Below are 20,827 nucleotides of genomic sequence, written 5' to 3' on the forward strand. Positions count from 1 at the left end.
CATTTGTCAAATTTTCTGGTTTTCTTGTTATGGTGCATACCAAGCAGAGACACTTCATATCTTTTATTATTCCTAATTATTTTTTAAAATTAAATTGTTATTTAAATTTTATATTGGTATGTTATGATAATTCATTATTACATGATTTTTTACATACTTCAAAAATCTAAATGTTACACTTGCATAATTTATAAAAATGGTGATAAGAAAGAAAATCATGGTATATGATCAAATTAAAATTAAATAATTTTTAATATTATAATAATCATTATTATTTAAATGCATGATGGTTGTGTGCATGCATGTTTGTGTGTGTGTGTGTGTGTGTGTGTGTGTGTGTGTGTGTGTGTGTGTGTGTATATATAGTCAAACCTGTTTTTATGCGGTCTTTTTTTGTGCGATTTTTTATTTGTGCGGTATAGTTGGTAACTAGTCTCGTGCGATTTGTCATGTCTCACATTGACTTATTATAGCTAAATAAACTTATTATGTCATAAATGAACTTATTATAGTAATATTATTGCATGAATATGCGAAAAATGAAATAATTTATTTTTAAGTCAACAAAACACCACCTGGACAAAAATATGTAAAACAGACGATAGACGAGACGATGCAGTCAAGTGCTGACATCTGTTGTCAATAAATTCTATTTCATACGGTTTTCAGTTATTTTCTATGTGAGACTTTTTTTTATGCAGTCCCTATTGATCGCATGAAAAAAATATTTTTTTAATTGTGTTGCAAAAACTATTTTTTATAGCCACTCGTGAAGTTTCGTGCGATTTTTTTTTTTTTTTTAAATGCGTTTTTTTTTATGCGGTCCCTATCCACTGCATAAAAACAAGTTTGACTGTATATATGTTACCAGCAAAACCCGATTTTACGCCAAACTAGTTTGGCGTAAGCGTGTCAGGCCAAACTAGTTTAGAATTATTATTCAAATCTATTAATGGTTACATATATTAATGATTAATTTAAGTTCATTTTTAATTTTAGTTTGATTTTAAAAGTTATTTTTATTATTTCGTTTGAATTTTTGAAAATATTTTTGAAAGTTAATTACTTTTAAAAGTGCATGGCTTAATAATAAAAAAATACAAACTGATTAGCTTATTTTTATTTTACAGTTTTGTACAAATGTTGTCATTTCTAATCAATACCGTGTTTGGTTAATGTTACTCTAGGTATCGAAGATGGCGGCTGGTCTCATATTCCAGCGATCAGAAGACAGGGAACAGTGAGGACGCACGCTCTAACTTAACCTAACCTATTCTAATAATTTGGTTGCTAATAATTATGGTAATTTATTAGAATAGGTTAGGTTAAGTTAGAACGTGCATCCCCACTGTTCCCTTCTGATTGCTGGAATCGGAAACGAGCCACCACCTTTGATATCTAGGGTAACATTAACCCCGTTTTTTATAATTAAGTAGACTATGTTTGAATAAATATTGTTCATCTAATTGATTGTCTTTTAATTTTATTTTAACCATTAATATACTTGAATAATAATTCTAAACTAGTTTGGCTTGACACGCTTACGCCAAACTAGTTTGGCCTAGACAAAACTAGTTTGGCATAAAATCGGGTTTTGCCGGTAACATATACAGTCAAACCTGTTTAATTTAATTGTAATATAAATACAAAGTTTACTTGTAAAGTTTACTTTACAAAGTTTAATTGTAATATAAATATAAAAAATACTAAAATTTTGTATAGAATAGAAAATAACTTAGAAAGAAAAATTGTAGAACATTTCTGTATCGCCGAACATGTAAATTTACTTAATTTGAATGCTGGAGTGGTTGTTGATGCATGCTGGGAACGGTTGTTGGGTATAAAACGTAATCAACGAATAACATCCTGATGTATCCACTGAGGAGGCCTAGATGGCGAAATGCATATGGATAAATTAATAAAGTAATGATTGTTCCTTGCCACTTGTTTGTCTTGTTTTGGCTCATAGAATCCTCGAAGTCGGAAATGGAAAGAGTATAATTTTTACTTGTTTTTTAACTAAAAATTTTTTATTTTTAGTGTGTTAACAGTCAAACCTGTTTTTATGCGGGGGATAGGGACCGCATAAAAAAAGTCTCACGTAGAAAATAACTCGAAACTGTACGAAATAACTAGGAATTGCTTTTTTAACTCCTTGGGCCGTTTTCTGCAACACCTAATGGGGAAAAAATCCTCTAAGAATTTTAATTTTTATATTAATTAATTATTTCCACTTAAATACAAATCTAACATTAAAAAGTTAAAAATATATGTTAAATAATGATTTTATTTGATAAATATAGCTGCAGGAAGTGTTATTTCATTTAACAAGGTGTGAAATTTCACACCTGCAGTCTAAAGCTGGAGGGGAGCTAACTTACCACATCTGTTCAAATATAACATAATATTTATGGTTTTTATGCTATTAAAATAAGAGGAGACCGAAATAAACGTATGAGAAAAAAATTTTACTGAATAAAAAATGAAAAAACCTGCTGATGTCATAGAAAACAACCAATAGAGTTTTTAAAAATTTTACAGGAGTCAATTATGTTCCAATTTGATTGAAATTTTCATATACCGCACCAAAAAAAAAATCGCACAAAAAAATCGCACAGAAAAGACCGCACAAAAACAGGTTTGACTGTATATATAAAACATATTTATAAATAAAAATCTCCCTATGGTATGATGAGTCTTAGGTCACTAACTTCTGATAGACTACAGAATCTAGTCAAGTGTATTTGAAGTCTTTGAAAGTCTTTTCAATAAGCATAAAAGAATAAAGTTTTAAGGATACAATTTTGTTTTTTAATTAAAATTTATATATATGTTATGGACTAAGTGATTAATACAGGTGTTATGAATAATGACAAACAAAATTGGGCACTGTAATAAATTTCAGGATTTTTTTATCATAATTTATTAGATTGACTGGTCACTATGAATACTGCTATCACCTAGTTCGGCAAAGTAGTGGTGATAATACTTTCAGGAATGATCATTCAACATATGCTAGCCAATCAGCATTTGTGTCTGAGTGTGCACACTCAGACACAAATGCTGATTGGCTAGCATATGTAGCCTGTGTATTGCATTTATTATCGACTTTTAAATTCATGTGGCCAATAGGTAAACTTGTGCAACATTTTAATTTTCTTTTTGTCTCTTAAAATAGTGTTTTCTTCTTTGAAAAAATAACAATCATGCATCAATCATTGATTTGAGTAACCTCTTCAACAACTGATTAAATGAGTTAATATCAGCAAATGTCATCAAAGTCTTAATTGCTTGAGTAAATAAACGAAAGAAATATTTAACTTTTTATATGTTATACCAAAATGACATTCCAGAAGTTTCCTTTTTTAAGTTGATTTTTGATGATTGAAGTATAAATTTGTTAATAAGACTTCTTGTTAACATTAGTTTAATTAATACAGTTAATAATAATTTTAAAAAATGACATGTTGTTTTCAAAATACTTTGGAACAATTCACAAAAAATAAATAATTCGTAACGAAAAATATGGAGTTTTTTGTTTTTGTTTTTGTTTTTTTTTTTTTTGAAAGTCAAATTGCCCAAAGGGAATGTCACTTTATTCATAATGTCTGGTCAATTTAATAAATTAATCAATATTTATCAAGTTGCATGGCTATTTCAGTCATTATTTATGATGAAATATTTTATTTTCAATGATATTTAAATAGAAAAAATTTATGCATTAAAAGTACTGAACATAGTAATGTATTTCCATGCATTTAAGAGCTTGTTGTTATATCTGAATATAAGAGCATATTCTTATACATTGTGCAAAGTCAGCATTGTATTCCACCTAATTCCAATTACCTAAAAACAAAAAATCATAATTGTAAAAAAATACTTTTATAGTATGGAAGCAGTTTTTTATTTCGGTTTATATTTTTAATAATAATTGCCACAGAAATGCCACTGAACAGTTAATGGATCAATACTTTTACAATTAATTTACACTGGCATTCTCTAACAAGCCAAAACAAGCTTGCATATGTAAGAGTATGCTCTTGTAAGGACATGTTTCAAAAATATGAAAACAAGCAATTTTTACATATAAAAGCCTGGTCTAATTTGCATGGAAACACAGTAAGCATGATAAAAAATATAACTTATCTGAATGGCAGGTTGTTCAGTATTTAAAGATTATCATAAAATAATCTTACATAAATTGTCTTCATTCAGTTTCAGAATATTTATTTCCAATACAAAATTTTTAAATAATTTTTAATTAGCTAGTATTTTTAAATTTATCATATCTTTCCAGAGTTGTTGTCCTTAGTATGTCACCAATTGATGATACTTTTCTGTCTGGATCACTTGATAAAACTATTCGTTTATGGGATCTAAGATCTCCTAATTGTCAGGTAAGTTTTTAGTTGATAAACCTAAATATGTAATCAGTTTCTAATGATTAAAAAAAAACTTTTATTGTTAACTTGTATTCCTAAATTAAACATGCTTATTTGTATTTTATATTATAAACCATGTATTACATTCTTAAGAATTCTATATTATAAATAATGTAGAAATCTTAAGAATGCTGGCTTTGAAGTGGTTCTTCAAACTGGCACCCTCAAAATTAAATTTTATAATGTTTTAACCAGATTGATGTAAAATTAAAAAGTGGACTGATGAGGGGCGCATCCAAAATGTATATCTCAGGAATCAATAAAAGCCTGTACGTTCTTGTACAATTTGTTCTCTCAAGCAATTTTATGCTTACTCATAACAAGGCATTATTTTTGTCAATGGACTGGATTTGGAAATGGTCAGAGTTTTCGAGATTTGGATGGCATCCATGATTCTAAGCTGCTTGACAGGTGTACTTAAGCTCCTTTCTTCTGTCTGTAGGACTAGAAGTGTGTGAAGGCTCTTAATTAGCACCCTTGTGTTTTATTTGTGTGTAGTGGTTGTTAACAGTGTAACTCTGTTTATAAGCTTTATTACTTTATACAAAATTTTTGATCTGTGATTATATAATAAACCAACATTTTAAAAAGATTCATGTAGTATTGTTTATTTGCTAGTCTTTAACAACAACTTGTATATAATTGAAGTAAGAAATGCCAGCAATGTAAACTACTGTATTGCAAACAAATAATTAAAATGATTATTGTTTAATATTTTGAAACACTGATTAAAACTGATAACAATAATTGATAATGATTACATATTATTGACTGCATATTGAGGCTGACAACTTAAAAATGCCTGTTTATCCAATGGTATCAATCACCAAATTCTGCCTACAATAAGTTAAAGTTTGCACAAAGTAGTGCATTTTAACATGTATTTTTTGGGACATATCAGATCTGATAACATTAAGTGACTGATTATACTATATTAAATGTACTTATTATATAAGGAAATTTGATTACAAAAGACTCTGTTACATATACTTTATAAAAGTAAGAAAATAAAAAATTATTTTTGAAAATAGTTTTATATTTTGTAAATTTCATATTGAACATAAATCTGAATAATGAAAAACTACAAAATTGAAGATCCATTTCAATAATTTTTCTTTCTTTTATTAATGATTATGTAATTCTATTTTAAGATATATTTAAGAAAACAACCTGAAAATTTAACATTTAATGAAAAGTAATTTCACTTAATTTTTAAAATATAATCAAAATAGTATTCTTTTAATCTTTTAAACATCATTTTTTATATTTTAAGGGTTTAATGCACCTTACTGGCCGACCAGTTGGAAATTTTGATCCAGACGGTGTTATATTTGCTGTTGGTATTAATTCTGAAATAGTGAAATTGTATGATCTCAGGTCTTTTGATAAGGTAAGAACTGTTATCTTTATATTTAAAAATAAAAAAAAAATTTATAATATAAATATTTTTGTCATTTTAGGGTCCATTTAATTCATTTAATCTTGCTCATGAAACAAATTGTGACTGGACAGGATTAAAGTTTAGTCCAGATGGAAAAACTATACTTATTTCCACCAATGGACAAGTAATTCATTTAATTGATGCCTTTGGGGGTTCAGCTTTGCAAACTTTTACGGTAAGACACTATAAATTATTAACCTTGCATATATTAAAATAAAAGAAAAATTTTTGAAATTTTTAAAAAATATTTAGTTAAAAATAAAATTTATTCTTGAAAACTTAAAAAAAATAATAAAAAATAAATATATATTCTTTTAATAAAGCAATTAAATTAAATCTATAGATTAAGTTTGTTCTTGATTAAATTGATATGTAATTTTTATACCTGTATAATTATTTTTTTGTTTTTTAGTGTTTTTATTCATCAAGAGTCAATATTATTAGAAAATAATTTAGAGGTTAGATTATCTGTTCATTCTTTATTTGTGCATTTTGTGTAAATGCAATTCAGTATTTTCAATTGTAATTAAGAAGCTAAAATTTGCTTATTTTTGGAACGATTAACTAAAAGATAGAGACAATTAAATGTTTTTATTTTAAACTCATTTATTGCAGTTATAATGTTGGCCATTAGACTGATTTTATCAATCTGCTGGATTATTTATTGGAATGTATTAAGGCTAATTAATAATTATATATAAAGACTTTGGTTAAGGGTAGGCAGTTAAAGCTGTCATCTCATGATAAACTTTTATTTGCTGACATTTCAGTGTGGAAAAATTTAGTTCCAAAACTTGCCATTACAGGAATTGTGGCACTGTGTTAAAAAAATCTTGACACAGTTTCTTAGTTTTCTACTGTAACTCAAAGTATACTCACAGAATTGACAGTGTTTTCATTAAATAGCTTCATGAGAAAGACTGTTACAGTAATTGATTTTCAGTAATACAAATGAAATTTCAATACCATAGGCTCTTTCATATGCAGAAATTGACTACAGCACATGTACAGTACATTATGCATATGCTATGTATTTTTGGGATGCTTGCAGTGTTATAAATTCTATAGTAGCAAGTTTTTAAAATGAAATCCCCCCCCACAGAAATGTCAGCATACAAAATTTGGTTTGAGTTTGGACTGCTACATATCCCTCCAGACAGCATTGAATAGGGATAATTTATAATTATACTGGATGATGAAAATTATACATATAAATACAAATGAGTTCCTGTTAAAAATTGAACATTTCTAGGTTATTCTATCTTGACAATAATTAATGAAGTGAATGCTCACTAGAAAGTGATATGTTATATGCAATAAGGCAGTTAAACAATCACATTCTATGGATACTGAATTTTCATGCAGATTATTTTTTCTTTGTATACCACATACACATTTCAGTGTTTTAGCATATCTTCAAAACATAAAATACTTATATTGGAGTAGCAGCACTTTTGATTTGTAACATTTTTTTTCCAGCCTTTCTCTTTTTTGACATTAATAAAACATAACTCTATTAAATGGAAATCTGCCAAAACAAAAAATTTTTATATGGTACTGTTGCATTCTATTTTAGACAGGTTTTACTACATATAATAACTTTTTTCCCTTACTTCTTATTATAAGTACAATTAGATTTGACAATTATATTATTTCATTATTATAAAAATTATGTTTCAGGATCATGTAAATAATAGAGCTATTCCTTTAGAAGCTTCTTTCAGTCCTGATTCTCAGTTTGTGTTCAGTGGTAAGTATTTGAACTTTTAATTTTTTTGATTTTAAATTGGAATTAATAAAATACGTTTTCTAAAAATAAATGTTATAAAAACTGTACAATAAATGCTTTTGTATGACGTGTTTTGATATTATTGAATCATTAAATTATTGGGTTGTTTGGAAAGTAATTTCGTGTTTTTTTTTTTTTTATGGAATAAAAACAATTTTCTTATAATATAAATATTTTATTGAATTATATATTGTCCATTTTGGTCAAATACCAGTTGCCATCTTTCTAGTATAGCATGATGCCATATTCATAAAAGTTTTGATCATACTGTGATGCATGAAGATCAATGGTTCTACTTCAAAATTGTGTTAGATTTTTGTCACAAAATCTCATTCATAGTATTTTGTGTGAAATGTATGGTGATCAAACAATAGACTAGAGTACAGTTTTCTACTGGACTATTTGCTTTGTGAAAGATGTGTGAACTTAAACATTGAAATCAGGGAGACCAAAAACAGCAATGATCTTTGATTATCTTGGAGTTATGCTGTCAGTTAAAGTATCATGTGGAACAAGTGTTACAGCACCCTGTAATCATGATTTTCTATAAAATTTGAATGAGAAAAAGCACAGCAACTAACTTGACTGGTTCAGAGATTGGATTTTGGGTTACAGGTGACAGATTTGCTGAAGTACACTGTTTTATCTTATGCCCTACAGCCCAGACCTGAGTCCATCAGTCTTTGACTTTTCTCAAGCTCAAACATAGCATAAAGCTGAGAAGCTTAGATGGAATGTATGATGATAACTTTATAACTGTAAGATATCTTCTAACACATAAGTTAATATTAGAAAACTGTGAAGTTATAAAATATTATAATAAAAAGCTTCTTGCCTATATTATTTAATTACAAAAAGTACTTAGTTACATATGACTAATGAACAGTAATAATTGTATTATTAACATGTATTGTAATGTTGGCAATTGTCACCATAGACTGTTTTGTATGTCACCCAATTGTGATAAGGGTCAATAAGATCAAAATGCATTTTGGGATAAGTTAAATAGCCGGGTATGTAATAAGCTTGTTCATTAGTCATATGTAACTAAGTAGTTTTTGTTGTTGTAAAATATTCATTATATACTTTCCTAATGATTAAAAGTATGTTATTGGGAGATTTATTAGAGATAGATTTAATGGCAATAAACAAATTAGAAAATGTTTGTTTTTTTAACAATCAAAAGAAAAGAAAGCAGCTAATTTATGTAAGATTATTGTTAGATTTCCAGTGAATGTAGGTGGATACACTAACACGTTTAATAAAATCTTTACTATTTTCAGAACAAAAATTAGTATTTGATTAATGTCCAAATTTTTAAATTTTATAATATAATATTAAATTTTATAATATTCTGTTTTAATTTTAAATAATAATTTTTTAAAATATAATTTTGCTTTCTTTATGCTCTATTGCTCTAATTGCTTTCTATTATGCTCTAATACATTCTATAGCAGTGATTCTCAACCCTAGGGGGTCAGTGAAAAATATTTGGGGGGTCGCTGAAAAATTGATGCCAAATCAATTTTTTTTTCCAAATATTTTATAAATTTACTATAGATTCATGTTTAGAAATAGTAGAAATAAAAAATATATAAAATAATTTTTACTTAAATAAATTGCACATATAAATAATAAAAACAATATAAATATTTAAATACGAGTTTAAATATAATATTCATAAATTTGTGTGCTGTTGGGGAATCCCCCGAGTTCCACTCTCTGCCTAAACTATGATAGAATAGCGTTGTCATTTGGAACGATGTTCGCTAGCAGCGTTGCGTCTGTAGGCAAGTCGACTTAGGTAGAGCGTCGATTATCCGAAAACCGATCAACCGAAAGCGTTTCAGTCGGCAAATTTGAATTTCCGCTAGTGCTGTTGTGCTGCAATATTTGGCTATGTCTTAGGATACTCCGATATTATTTTAGTTGATATGAGTGTTTAGCTGGCAGCCTGGCGCGACCATGAGAGAGTTCTTAAGGACGCGCCAGTATTTGAACTGAGACTTTTTTCCCACGTGAATGGTAAGTTATGCTTGTTTTTCTGAAGACCGTGTTGTGCTGAAACGGAACGTTTTGAGACTAGATAAACTTCCGAAATATAATGTTTTTTGTTTTTATATTTTTAAATATATTTATTTTGTTTGTGAAAAATAAAGAAATAATTTTTTTAAAAATTTTGTTAGTCTTAACATTGACAAAAATTCAACGCAAAGCGACACGCAACGGAGAGAAATTTCAACATGGAATAGATTAATTAAACAAAAGAAATTAACTCGTCCTGAATTTAAATTAACCCCCCTCGCTCCGGGATGTTTTTCTACGCATACTCATTCTTCGGGGGTCCTTTGAAATTTTTAAATGCCAAAGGGAGTCGCAGACCAAAAAGTTTGAGAAACACTGTTCTATAGTACAGTATATCTCAGATGGAATGCACAATAGTGTCTGATGATTTCCTTGAAAAAATAATTGCAAAGATTTTGAAGATCTCCAACACTTCCCCCACCAATATTTTGAATCTGTCCTCAACAAGAGTTATGGCTCCGACATTGTCATGCATATTTGCATTTGCAAAAACCTATCAGATTGGTCAACAGTTTCATATGGTAGTGGATAAAACTATTTCTCCCACTATTAATTTCTTAAATAGTAATTAAAATTACTACTTAACAAATACATCAATTGCAGTCTAGAGGAACATACATACACTGTCACTAATCCAGAGCAAGTACTACAAAAACCATGGGATCTTAACAATTCAACAGTGGTGTACTTCACAGTATGTGGCTATGGAGCATTGTTCTCGACTATAAAACTTGAACCCTGTTTCTGCGAGCTGAGGGATTTTCTTCTGATGAAGGTGGAGGACGCTTATAAGTCTCTTGGATGTCTTAGATCTAGCACACTTGATGGTTTACTCTTCCTTCTCTGAACACAAAGGTGTCACCTACCTACAGATGAGAGGTGTACCTATGGGTAGCTCTAAGTTTATAAATTTTGTAAATTGCACACACACTTTATGGACACCCTGTATTATAATTTACTTATCATATGTCTTTAGGGAAATCAAGTGAAAGCATATAAAGATAGCATTGTATGGTGTTCAATTTTGTTATGATCATCCTGTCACAGCACAGTATTTAATTATTTAATAGTCATTACTCCTTCTTACAATATTGGCTTAGCATTGTTTTGAATTTTTTTTATTTTCTAAGAAAAAGGAGAAATTAAAAAAGGTTGCTATATCTTCTGCATCTTTAAGTAATATAAAATTGTCATACAAAACAGCTGCTTTCAAAAGTGGTTCAAGCAAATGTAAAAATGTTTTAATAAGAAATTTCTTTTCGGTTTTTTAATTCTCAAAACTTCCTAGAATAATCTTCATACTCAGTATGAAACAGGCTATCTGGTAACATTAAACAAAAACAAAAAATATATTAACTAACTTGAATCTAAATAATGTTAGATTTTAATGAAATTCAGATTTTTAGAATTCTTAATTAATAATATACCTTAATAAAATTTTATTATAGGTTCTACTGATGGGAATATACATGTTTGGAATTCAGAAAGTGGTGTGGAAACAGCAATATTGAATTGTGAATATAATGGTCCTATGCATTGTGTCCAGTTTAATCCTAAATTTATGATGCTGGCATCTGCTTGCACAAATATGGTATGATAAGTTTTGATAAGGATGCATACCTTAGTTTTGGATATAATTTATGGTTTTAGTTTATTCATTTTGTAATATTATTTGTATTTAAATTTTAATAGAAACCATTACATTCTAGAATAGCAATGTTATAGCAGCTGTTGCTACAACATTGCTATTCTAAAAGATTGCTAGTATTTTAGGAATCTCTATCATCATCAGGATATTTTGTATATTTTTGTGGATGCAACTCTATTAAAGTGTGTGTTTGTTGTTCTGTTTGAGTGGAGTTTAGTAAGTAGAGTTCAAACTTTTTAGAATTTAAATAGTTTTTAAAAAAATATGAAGAATCTATATTCTTAAAAATATTTTTAAGAATACTTAACAAGCATTTTTTAATTTGATTTAATAACAATAGAGTTGTGGAAAAAAACATTATTAAATAAAATTACTTATTATGACATTGTCACAATGCTGCACCTCAATTTTTTATCAATTTAATTTAAAAATAAGCTTTCCATATCTAGTCTCTATTTTCTTATATCTAACTCTGTTCTCAAGAAACTTTTGAATTGAAATCACACAACTTCCAGTTAAGCACAGAAGTAAATTTGTATGTAGTTAGTGGTGCCTCCAGCCCCTAAGCTTTTTATATCTGGTTTTGATTTTCATCTATCTAACTACGATCTCAACATTAATGAAGGATGGACAGATGGAAGACGTGGGAATGTGTGTCTGCAATTTGAAAATTGCTGCCCAATAAGATATGGAATGCTTTCTTTGGTTTTGATGTAGACAATGATTTTTTTATACTTTAAACTATATCTGAGTACAATTAAATTTGTTAATGTAAATTATTAAATGTTACTTTATTTCAGTATAGAAATGCACTTTAATTAAATAAATGGCAAAGATAAATTGTAATTGATTAGTCATTTTTGTTAGTTTTAGTAATCTTGGTAGTAAAACATTTTTAAGTAGATTAAATTATAATTTTTCCATAATATCATTTTAATAGCCATTTTCAATTGAGAATCAATTTTGTTAGGTTGCCTTAGTTATTTGCTTTTTTTAATATGTTGTAATGGTTAGGATATTTTTTTTTGCAATAGTTGCTGAAATACCAAATTTATCAATTTTAGTGGTAATCATATTATCATCATCTTCATTTCTTAGTATGGAAATTATCTTTATAGATCTTATAAAGATTGAGATTCCATCTTTGTACTAATTTTGTAGCAAAAAAACAGCTATGTCATCTCTTGCTTTTCTTATTCTTCTCCTTTTCCTTTTCTTTTTACTTAGGTTAGAAGCTGTCTTGAATTCATTTTTTTCTTTTAAAATAAATTAGAAGTATAGTTTATAGATGGTTTGCAAAAACAGTTTTCTTTGAGTAGTATTTTGGTGAAACTTTGTTAATTATATCTTTGGCCTGTTTTAAACAAACTAATTGCTTATTTCTGTCTACAACCACTTATCTATACTTCCATTTAGTCATGTTTAGAAAATCTGACAATTTTTTTTTTTTTTTTTTTCCTAGAATTCTATCATTCTCTGATAAAAAATAAAATTAATTGTAACTTGTTATGAATTATTTTATCACATAAAAGAATTAAATATTTACTTTTATTTATGCAATTATATAAAAATAAAATAACGGATGGGTAAGTAACTATCTTTTTTCCTTATGTTTATAAAATTGAAATTATTTTTATGTATAATAATAAATAAATTATTCAAAATATATTGAATAATAATAATTTAATTTACATATATTTTTTTTAACAGGCTTTCTGGTTGCCCACAATTGATGACAGCCTGTGATAAATTACAATCAATTTGATATCATGCCTTATATTTGTGTTAATCATCCTGGGTGCCCAATTTTTTGACACTTCAACTGTGATAAGCACAAAGGATGGTATGGAAATTATAAACTGCACAACCAACTATTGCCATATGTTTCATATTGTAATGGGAGCCACCTCTCGTGTTACCATGACAATTTTCGTTAACAAAAAGGGATTGCCATAAATTTTATGGAAAAACATAATTCTTAAAGGGATATATATTCTTGGCAGCATCAACTGGAGATTGAACTGATCACATTGACAATTTTGTTCTTGTCATATTTTATCTGACTACTTTTTCATATTCATTTTTTCCTTGAAGAAGTTTCTTGTAAATGAGTTTATTTGAATTAGGATATAAACTGGAAATTTCAGGATCTCATCTTTTTATATGTTTGTAGGTGTTTTCATAGCAGCAGCTTTTGTAATTTTAATATTGTATATTTGTTATTACTTTATACATAGTAAATTACAGATATTATAGAATTCTAAATTGTATTATGATGCTTTGCTTTCTAAGAAAAAACAAAAAAAATTATAAAATTGTGCCCGTTACAGATAATTCAAACTATTTTTGCTACTGCGAATTTTGTTGGTTCATATCTTATGACATAAATTTATTCACTTATGTTCGTTCAAAAAAAAAAAAAAAAAATTTGTAAAGGAATTAAAGAAATATAGAAAATAATTGTGAACTAATATTTTAAATTTATCAACAAATTACCTCATTAAAATAAATGTTCCTTATTTTATTTTTTATTTTAAATAACTATCATAAATATAACAATATTTGATTTAAATCATGAAAATAAGTATAACTTCAAAATGTATTTCTGGTAATATTGTTATGGTTTAGAAAATTTCTATTTAAAAAATATAATAATAATAATAATAATAATAATAATAAATGAAAAAGTAAGCACCAAGTGTTTATTGAAATTTTTTTTTACATTTAAATGTAAGATTTTTCTTTGTTACATTTCGTGATTAAATTTAGATATTTGTTACTTCCTATTGTTGGATGAGAAATTCTTAAAAAGTTATTTTTCTTCCTTATGTACATGTATTCATCATTTTATAAAACAGATGTTCATAAAAAAATTTATTCTGAAAATAAAGAATTATAATAGGGTCATATGCATTTATTAATGTAGTATTATGATAAGATTACATGAATATAATACCATATTATCTATGATACAGAAATATTGAAATGTCCGAAGGTAAAGTTGCATCCTGGAAGTAGAGGATCGTGTGGATAAGAAGCTCTTCCTCAGAATTGCTATTTATCTAACTATTAGAAAAGGCTAAACATATAAAAGTTTTGATTGCTTTCTGTGCTTCACTGGAGTCCAGTTTAACTACTGCTTCCTCCCTCTTAATGCTAAGTATTAGCTTTAAGGAGGAATGAAATAATATATAATGATTATTTACATTTCATTCTTATAATTAATTTTTATACAAATCTTTCCTTAAAATTATATCTTTATATAAATTACAACACAATTTTTAATATTTTGTTGACTTAAATTATGAAGGTAAATGTGAAAATCTTTAATAACTATTTTTTCAATTGGTTATAATTACTGTAATTACATACATTAATATTTTTTTATTCATTTTTGTTTTATAATTATCAGTTTTTAATGAAACAATGAATAGAATAGCATTATGAAAGAAATAGCATTATTTACAAATATTTTTGTAATTATAATTTATGGTTTTTGAATGTTTCAAAACTTTAGCCTGCAATTATTCCAAATTACTTAAACATTACAAAAGAAAAAAAGGTGGCTTAGGCAGTTACTTTGTCAACCTACTGCTCTGGGAATCTGAAATTGAGTCTCAGTAGTTAAAAAAATGCTAGGAATATTTTGGGAGGTGGTCTGTTCCAGATATGTTGGACTCCCTCCCTCGCCCCGTTGTGGGCCTAACTGAACCCGAGCTGTCCACTGGTGACCGAGTGGATAAAACCGCTAAACACTGATTTGATTGCAGGTCCCCATAGCAGTAGGCTGCTATCTTAATCACTTGGTTGTCCAGCTGTGGATTTATACGGCACCACTTTTAAGTGTGTTTTTTATACGTTAATGAATTTATTCGTATAAAAGAACAATTTTTACAACATTTATTATACAGCTAATACAATGATTTTAATAATAAAGATGTGTGTTACTGTAGTTGCACTTTAATATGAATGATTTGTCTGGCATTGAAGTTTAATAAAAGGTAACAGAAACAAATCATTTTAGAACACATGTTATTATCTTATACCATAATTCATAAAATAATGTTTAAGAAAATGACTATTAACTTACAGGTTTGTCTCATATAATCAAGGTTCTGTTGTATTTATAATTAAATTAATTTAAATAATTACTTCAGACAGCTGTACTGAACAATTATGGCATCTGAGGCAAACTTCATACCTGGAAACTGTTTCAATGTTAATTACAAAAATTCTACAGGTTCATTTTGGCACCCCAAAAGTTGGTGTCCAAGCACATGCTCACTTTCACCCCCTTTAGTTACGCTTCCAGTTTCAGATAGCTTTGCCTACTTATAATGTAGGCCTAAACCTATTCCAATATGTATGATGTAACTGTTAATTTAAAAAAAAATGTACTATGTATGTTAATTTCCATTTAGTAAAATATTTAATTTTCATATTTAAAAAAGCAGTATGAAAGTGTACTAAATTTATTAATTACTCTGTAATTAAAGTTAGTGTCAGAAAAGGCTGCAGTCTAGCGTGTACCTCTAGCAGGAAAAGGCCTAAATCCAGCCCGTCCTGCAGGTACTTTATAGCAATGTTCCGCAACCAGCGTGCCGTCACAAGGTAAAAGGTGTGACGTGAACTTTTACATATATTAATTTCAAGTTTTATTTATATATTTTTATCACAGTTGCTGTGTTTCTTATGCTTGTATTTCATTCTCTGCCACAGCACTGATGAAATAAAATGATGTTTGTTTATTCTTTATTACAAGCCACACGTTTTTATGTATTCTAAGAAATTAAATGTAAAATAAATTTGCTCACGGGTATTGATGTCTGTTTATTAATAATAATAGGTTAGCGGCATTACGTAATTCTATTAATAGTATCATATCATACGGTTTTGAGGGGAATAACATTTTGGTGTGCTATGTTGAGACATGTCAAGTCATGGGTGTGCCGCAAGTAGAAAAAGGTTGCGGAACACTGCTCTATAGTAGCAGACATTATCATTTAAAATAAATCTTGGGACACCTTTTAGAATCAGTGAAAATGGGTTCTAAAATTGGTTTGGTTTTATTCATATATGGCAATGCAACACATGGGCAATCTGCTCTGGGAGGCCCTTAAGGGAAATTGACCCCTATTTAACTATTCAAAATGTGAATGAAATCTGGAAAACTTCATGTTCTAACCCATTGGCTGGGAGCAAACCCATGACCACCTACTATTGTTCAGTGGCTTCATCCATTCAGCCACTGGTGAGGGGTCTAAAATTGATTAATTTAAACTTTGGTCATTTTTTAAAAATGTATTTATTTATTTATTGATCTATAAATTGGTGGGTGATGTTAATGTTAATAAAATTGTTCTATTGGTACTGTATAACCAAATATTAAAAACAGGCAAAACCAGGGACAGTCCACAATTTTCCAGGTTAGGCCAGTTCCATAATAAAGTCAGCTAACTAGTGAGGGATAGTGCTCGATATATTTAGGTCAATTAACTAAAAATATCTGAAGGTCCAATTTAAACTCAAATTGGTTCTCAGAGAAACATACCGGCATCTTTACTACTATGGCCATCTGATTTTTTTTTTTTTTAACAGACCCTTGTAGGTTCACCAGGCTATGCTGGCCATAGGTACCATTTTGAACTGTACAGTACTGTTTTTTCTGTCCTGACTCCCTGACTCACATCATAGTAAAATTTTCATTTTTGCCCCTTTTTTGAAAATCAAAAAACTAGTTTTTAGTTTGTATATTGAACACATTTATATATTGTATTTTGAACTCGTGATTTGTTAGAAAATGTTTATTGTGCATTGATAAGGGACTGTTTCAAATGTACAGTACTTTACTGAAAATAAAAATAATTGTTCTAATTTGTCCCACATTTGAATGGATACTGCTGAAGAATAAATGGCATTAAATATAGCTGACAGAATAGTTTCAACAAATTTAAAGAATGTTAAACGAACAGAAACAAATGAAATTTGACAATTTGATCAATGGATACTAATAAAGGCAATAATAAACAAACACTTGCAGAAATGTAATTAAAATGAACCAATGTATTTGTAAGATGGGTCCAAATATTTAATAAAATGCACAAAAAAATCCTGAATTCAAGATTTTTAATAATTTGATAAAATTAGTGCTTTGTTTTTTGGGAACTACACGAGGAGCAATTCACCAGTGAAAATATTCTTTCTACAGAAGCTGTAGAAAGAATATTTTCACTGAAATTAATGTAGTCAAAAGAGAAGTTGAAATTAAATATTGAATTCATTAATGTAATGCTAATTATAAACTTATATGTTCGGACAAAAAACATTTTTTTTTGCTGTAGAGACTAGTAACTTAGGCAAATGTCACATCTCATCTGTATCCGTTTTTTTCAAAAGGACCAAAGACAATTAATTCAGCCTTAAAAACCTTTAATGTTATGCATTTTGGATGAAAGGAAACTCATCTTTTTTCAGGCTACAAGATAATACTGAACTATTACAAATGAATAAAAAAGTAATTTGTACACTGTACTGCATATCCTTTTATCCAAAATGCATAGCATTAAAAGTTTTTAAGGCTGAATTAATTGTCTTTGGTCCTTTTGAAAAAAAACGGATACAGAAGAAACGTGACGTTTGTTTAAGTTACTAGTCTCTACAGCAAAAATATTTTTTAGCCGGAACATACAACAAGATTATACATCTGTTGGACAGAACCAAATATTTCTCGCTAATTATAAATTGCGAGTGACCAGAAGTTAAATAATTCATCTGAAAAATATGTTCGATTTGACTCTAGGAAATCTACATCAACGTAATTATTAAATTTGATATCGTATTGTAATAAAAATATGACTCCTTTGTTATTAGATTTTCGAAAATAAAATCTTTTACAGAAATTTACGTATTCATTTTTATGCCATCTAATCAATCAATTCAAATTAATGCCCGTCTATATTTCTTGACGAAATTTTAATAAGACAACTTCTGTATTTAGCTGCAACTCCCCGACCCGTTTTGGTATCAAGAAACTTGTCAGCTATGCCAAGTCCACAATGGTACGCCAGATGGTAAGGGATAGATCCGATTCCGATTCGGAATCGGATCTGGGCGAGCAACTCCAGGAGGTCTGTCTCGTCATTCCTCTGTCGGAACGGATTAGGCTGGATTACAAGTAGCACCCCGGCTTTGGTTTTGCCAGTCCGGCGGCAATTGTCACAGTAACTGCATCTTTTGCCGATCGCTTGATTCTGTAACTTCCTCTTTAAACAATAGATGAAACTGATCACGATGTCATTCAGCTGGCGTTATTACACATTCTGGAACCATCTGATAATTGTTTTAGTTTGTCATTCGGTGTTTGTTTTATGCAAAGTTATCTTTGTTCTGATTAAACTAAGCTCTTTAGTAAAACGTTTTCTATTAACTTTACGGAATAACATTCGATGGCGGTCGTCCAAAGTGTGAAAGAATATTTGTCATTTTGGGGCGGCGTATACCAGGAACCGGTTTTTTTGGACCGTCAAAATTGGCGCCGGAAATGCTACTGTAAATCCAGACTTACTATAGTTTTTAAACTCCTGTATACGGACACTAATAAGGTATTTTTCAGGCATATCATGAGTTCACACCAGACCTCAATGGTGTGGTTGGAGAATAAGAAATGAAGCCGTGTATTATATAAATGGGAAAAGGTTGCATCCCCACACTGATAGTGAGTAGTGCAGAAGGACAGATTATACGACATATTTTGGAAGATTGTCCAATGAGATCCTATCCGGGAGAACAGTGATTTTCTGGTTGTGACTGAAAGTGCTTTAAACTATGTTTTTGATTCGGATTTACATTTGTGATTTGTGTTCTTTTTGCTTTCTATCCTGTTTACTAACTATATTTGTAGTCATATGCTAAATAAATAAATAAATAAATGTATTATATATCTAGTCCAACAATCCAAAAAAATTTCAAAGATCTGATCTCCCTGAAAGCATCTTTGACACTTCAGTCATTCGGACTACTTTACTGAAAATAAAAATAATTGTTCTAATTTGTCCCATACAAATTCTTTATTAACTCAGTAACTATTAAATTTATTTTTATTCATTACATATTTAAATGCTTCTTTCATCTCGCAACTCAGCGCAGTTCGGACATAAATAAAAATATTTATAATTTCTGAGAAATTTAAAAAACAGAAAAAAAACACAAGTTTATTAATATAAATAAATAAATATATATATATATATATTTTTTTTAATTATTCCTTTTAAATGTTTGAAATTATTTTTAAAGCAACGTTTAAAGAAAAATAAATAAATTTGTTAAAAATTTTGTATCAGAAAATCTAGAGGACTCTCGCTATCCAGAATAGAAATTGTAGTTGCGCAGTTGTTTCAGTTCGTTTATTTATCACCAGACGGTGTATCACGAAAATGCTCAGATTGTATGCGCAGTAGACCACGTGCGACGCGAAACCAACATTCCATATTGGTGCAGAGAGTTGATGGTTTACAAACATTGAATAAACGTATTCATAAGAAAATAAAACATCTGTCAATTGCCAAAAACCGATCCATCGAAGGATAGAAGTAATAACGCGTCCCGAAAGGTATGAATCATTGCCCAACGTTAATATTAATTTAGTGTGTTGGCAATGAAGAGTCAGTTAGGCTTAGAAAGGAGATGAAAAATTTACAATATTTTTGATTTTTTTAATCTTAATTAATTATTTTTATTATTCAATCAATTAAATATTTTTAATCGATTGAAAGGTTTATTTACATTTAATTCCGTGCCAATATGATTTTATACTGATTCAATATTGAATTTAATGGAAGCATTGAAGATATATTAATGTAAATATTACAAACTTAACTCCCTCATTAAATTTTATAAGTAATTGCTTTAATAGATATTTAATATCAATTATATATATATATATATATACTTCAATATCTTAAATTAAAACTTTATTTATTTTTTAAAAAAGTTAATCTTTATTGCAAATTTATAAAAGTTTTACAGTTGTAATTGTCATTCAACAGTTTTAATCTTAAATTCTTTACACAGAAATATTTTTGGACAGTTTAAGACATTACAGTATTAGTATTTTGTATATAAACGTCTCAAAGCCCTATATTTTTATAATAAAGCCGCCAAACGATTGCCGGATTGATCGGATGACTTTATCGTATTATTGGATTGATCAGGCTACTTTATTGTGTTGCTGGATTGATCGTGCGACTTTACCGTATTGCTGGAAGGATTTGGCAATCGTTTGGCTTATTAGTATTTCATATTACAATATCTAAGGTGAAAAAGTAAATTAAGATTAAATATTTGTATTTGTACTTTGATAATGTGTTTTTAATTGATAAGTTAAAGTACAAAAGTAACTTGTATATTTGACCAAATCTAGATAA

The 20,827-nt window shown here is 28.5% G+C and overlaps 3 protein-coding genes across 3 annotated transcripts in view; 2 read left to right on the forward strand and 1 right to left on the reverse strand.

Moving 5' to 3' along the window:
* LOC136990421 (WD repeat-containing protein 82-like) overlaps positions 1–13,865 on the forward strand; it is a 45,314-nt gene extending 31,449 nt beyond the window's left edge. The window contains exons 4-9 of the mRNA XM_067288813.1: positions 4,298–4,397; positions 5,716–5,832; positions 5,903–6,058; positions 7,564–7,633; positions 11,206–11,348; positions 13,116–13,865. Of these exons, the coding sequence (XP_067144914.1) occupies positions 4,298–4,397; positions 5,716–5,832; positions 5,903–6,058; positions 7,564–7,633; positions 11,206–11,348; positions 13,116–13,151 (622 nt within the window). The 3' untranslated portion in view covers positions 13,152–13,865. The remainder of the gene's footprint in view (positions 1–4,297; positions 4,398–5,715; positions 5,833–5,902; positions 6,059–7,563; positions 7,634–11,205; positions 11,349–13,115) is intronic.
* Positions 256–20,827, reverse strand: part of LOC136990417 (beta-hexosaminidase subunit alpha-like) — a 376,498-nt gene continuing 355,926 nt past the window's right edge. The window contains exon 14 of the mRNA XM_067288809.1: positions 256–267. The gene's annotated coding sequence lies outside the window, so the exon portion shown is untranslated. The remainder of the gene's footprint in view (positions 268–20,827) is intronic.
* Positions 19,837–20,827, forward strand: part of LOC136990451 (CCHC-type zinc finger nucleic acid binding protein-like) — a 50,408-nt gene continuing 49,417 nt past the window's right edge. The window contains exon 1 of the mRNA XM_067288835.1: positions 19,837–20,013. The gene's annotated coding sequence lies outside the window, so the exon portion shown is untranslated. The remainder of the gene's footprint in view (positions 20,014–20,827) is intronic.

This window comes from Centruroides vittatus, unplaced genomic scaffold (assembly GCF_030686945.1).
Source record: "Centruroides vittatus isolate TY-2023 unplaced genomic scaffold, ASM3068694v2 scaffold_932, whole genome shotgun sequence".
NCBI lineage: Eukaryota > Metazoa > Arthropoda > Arachnida > Scorpiones > Buthidae > Centruroides > Centruroides vittatus.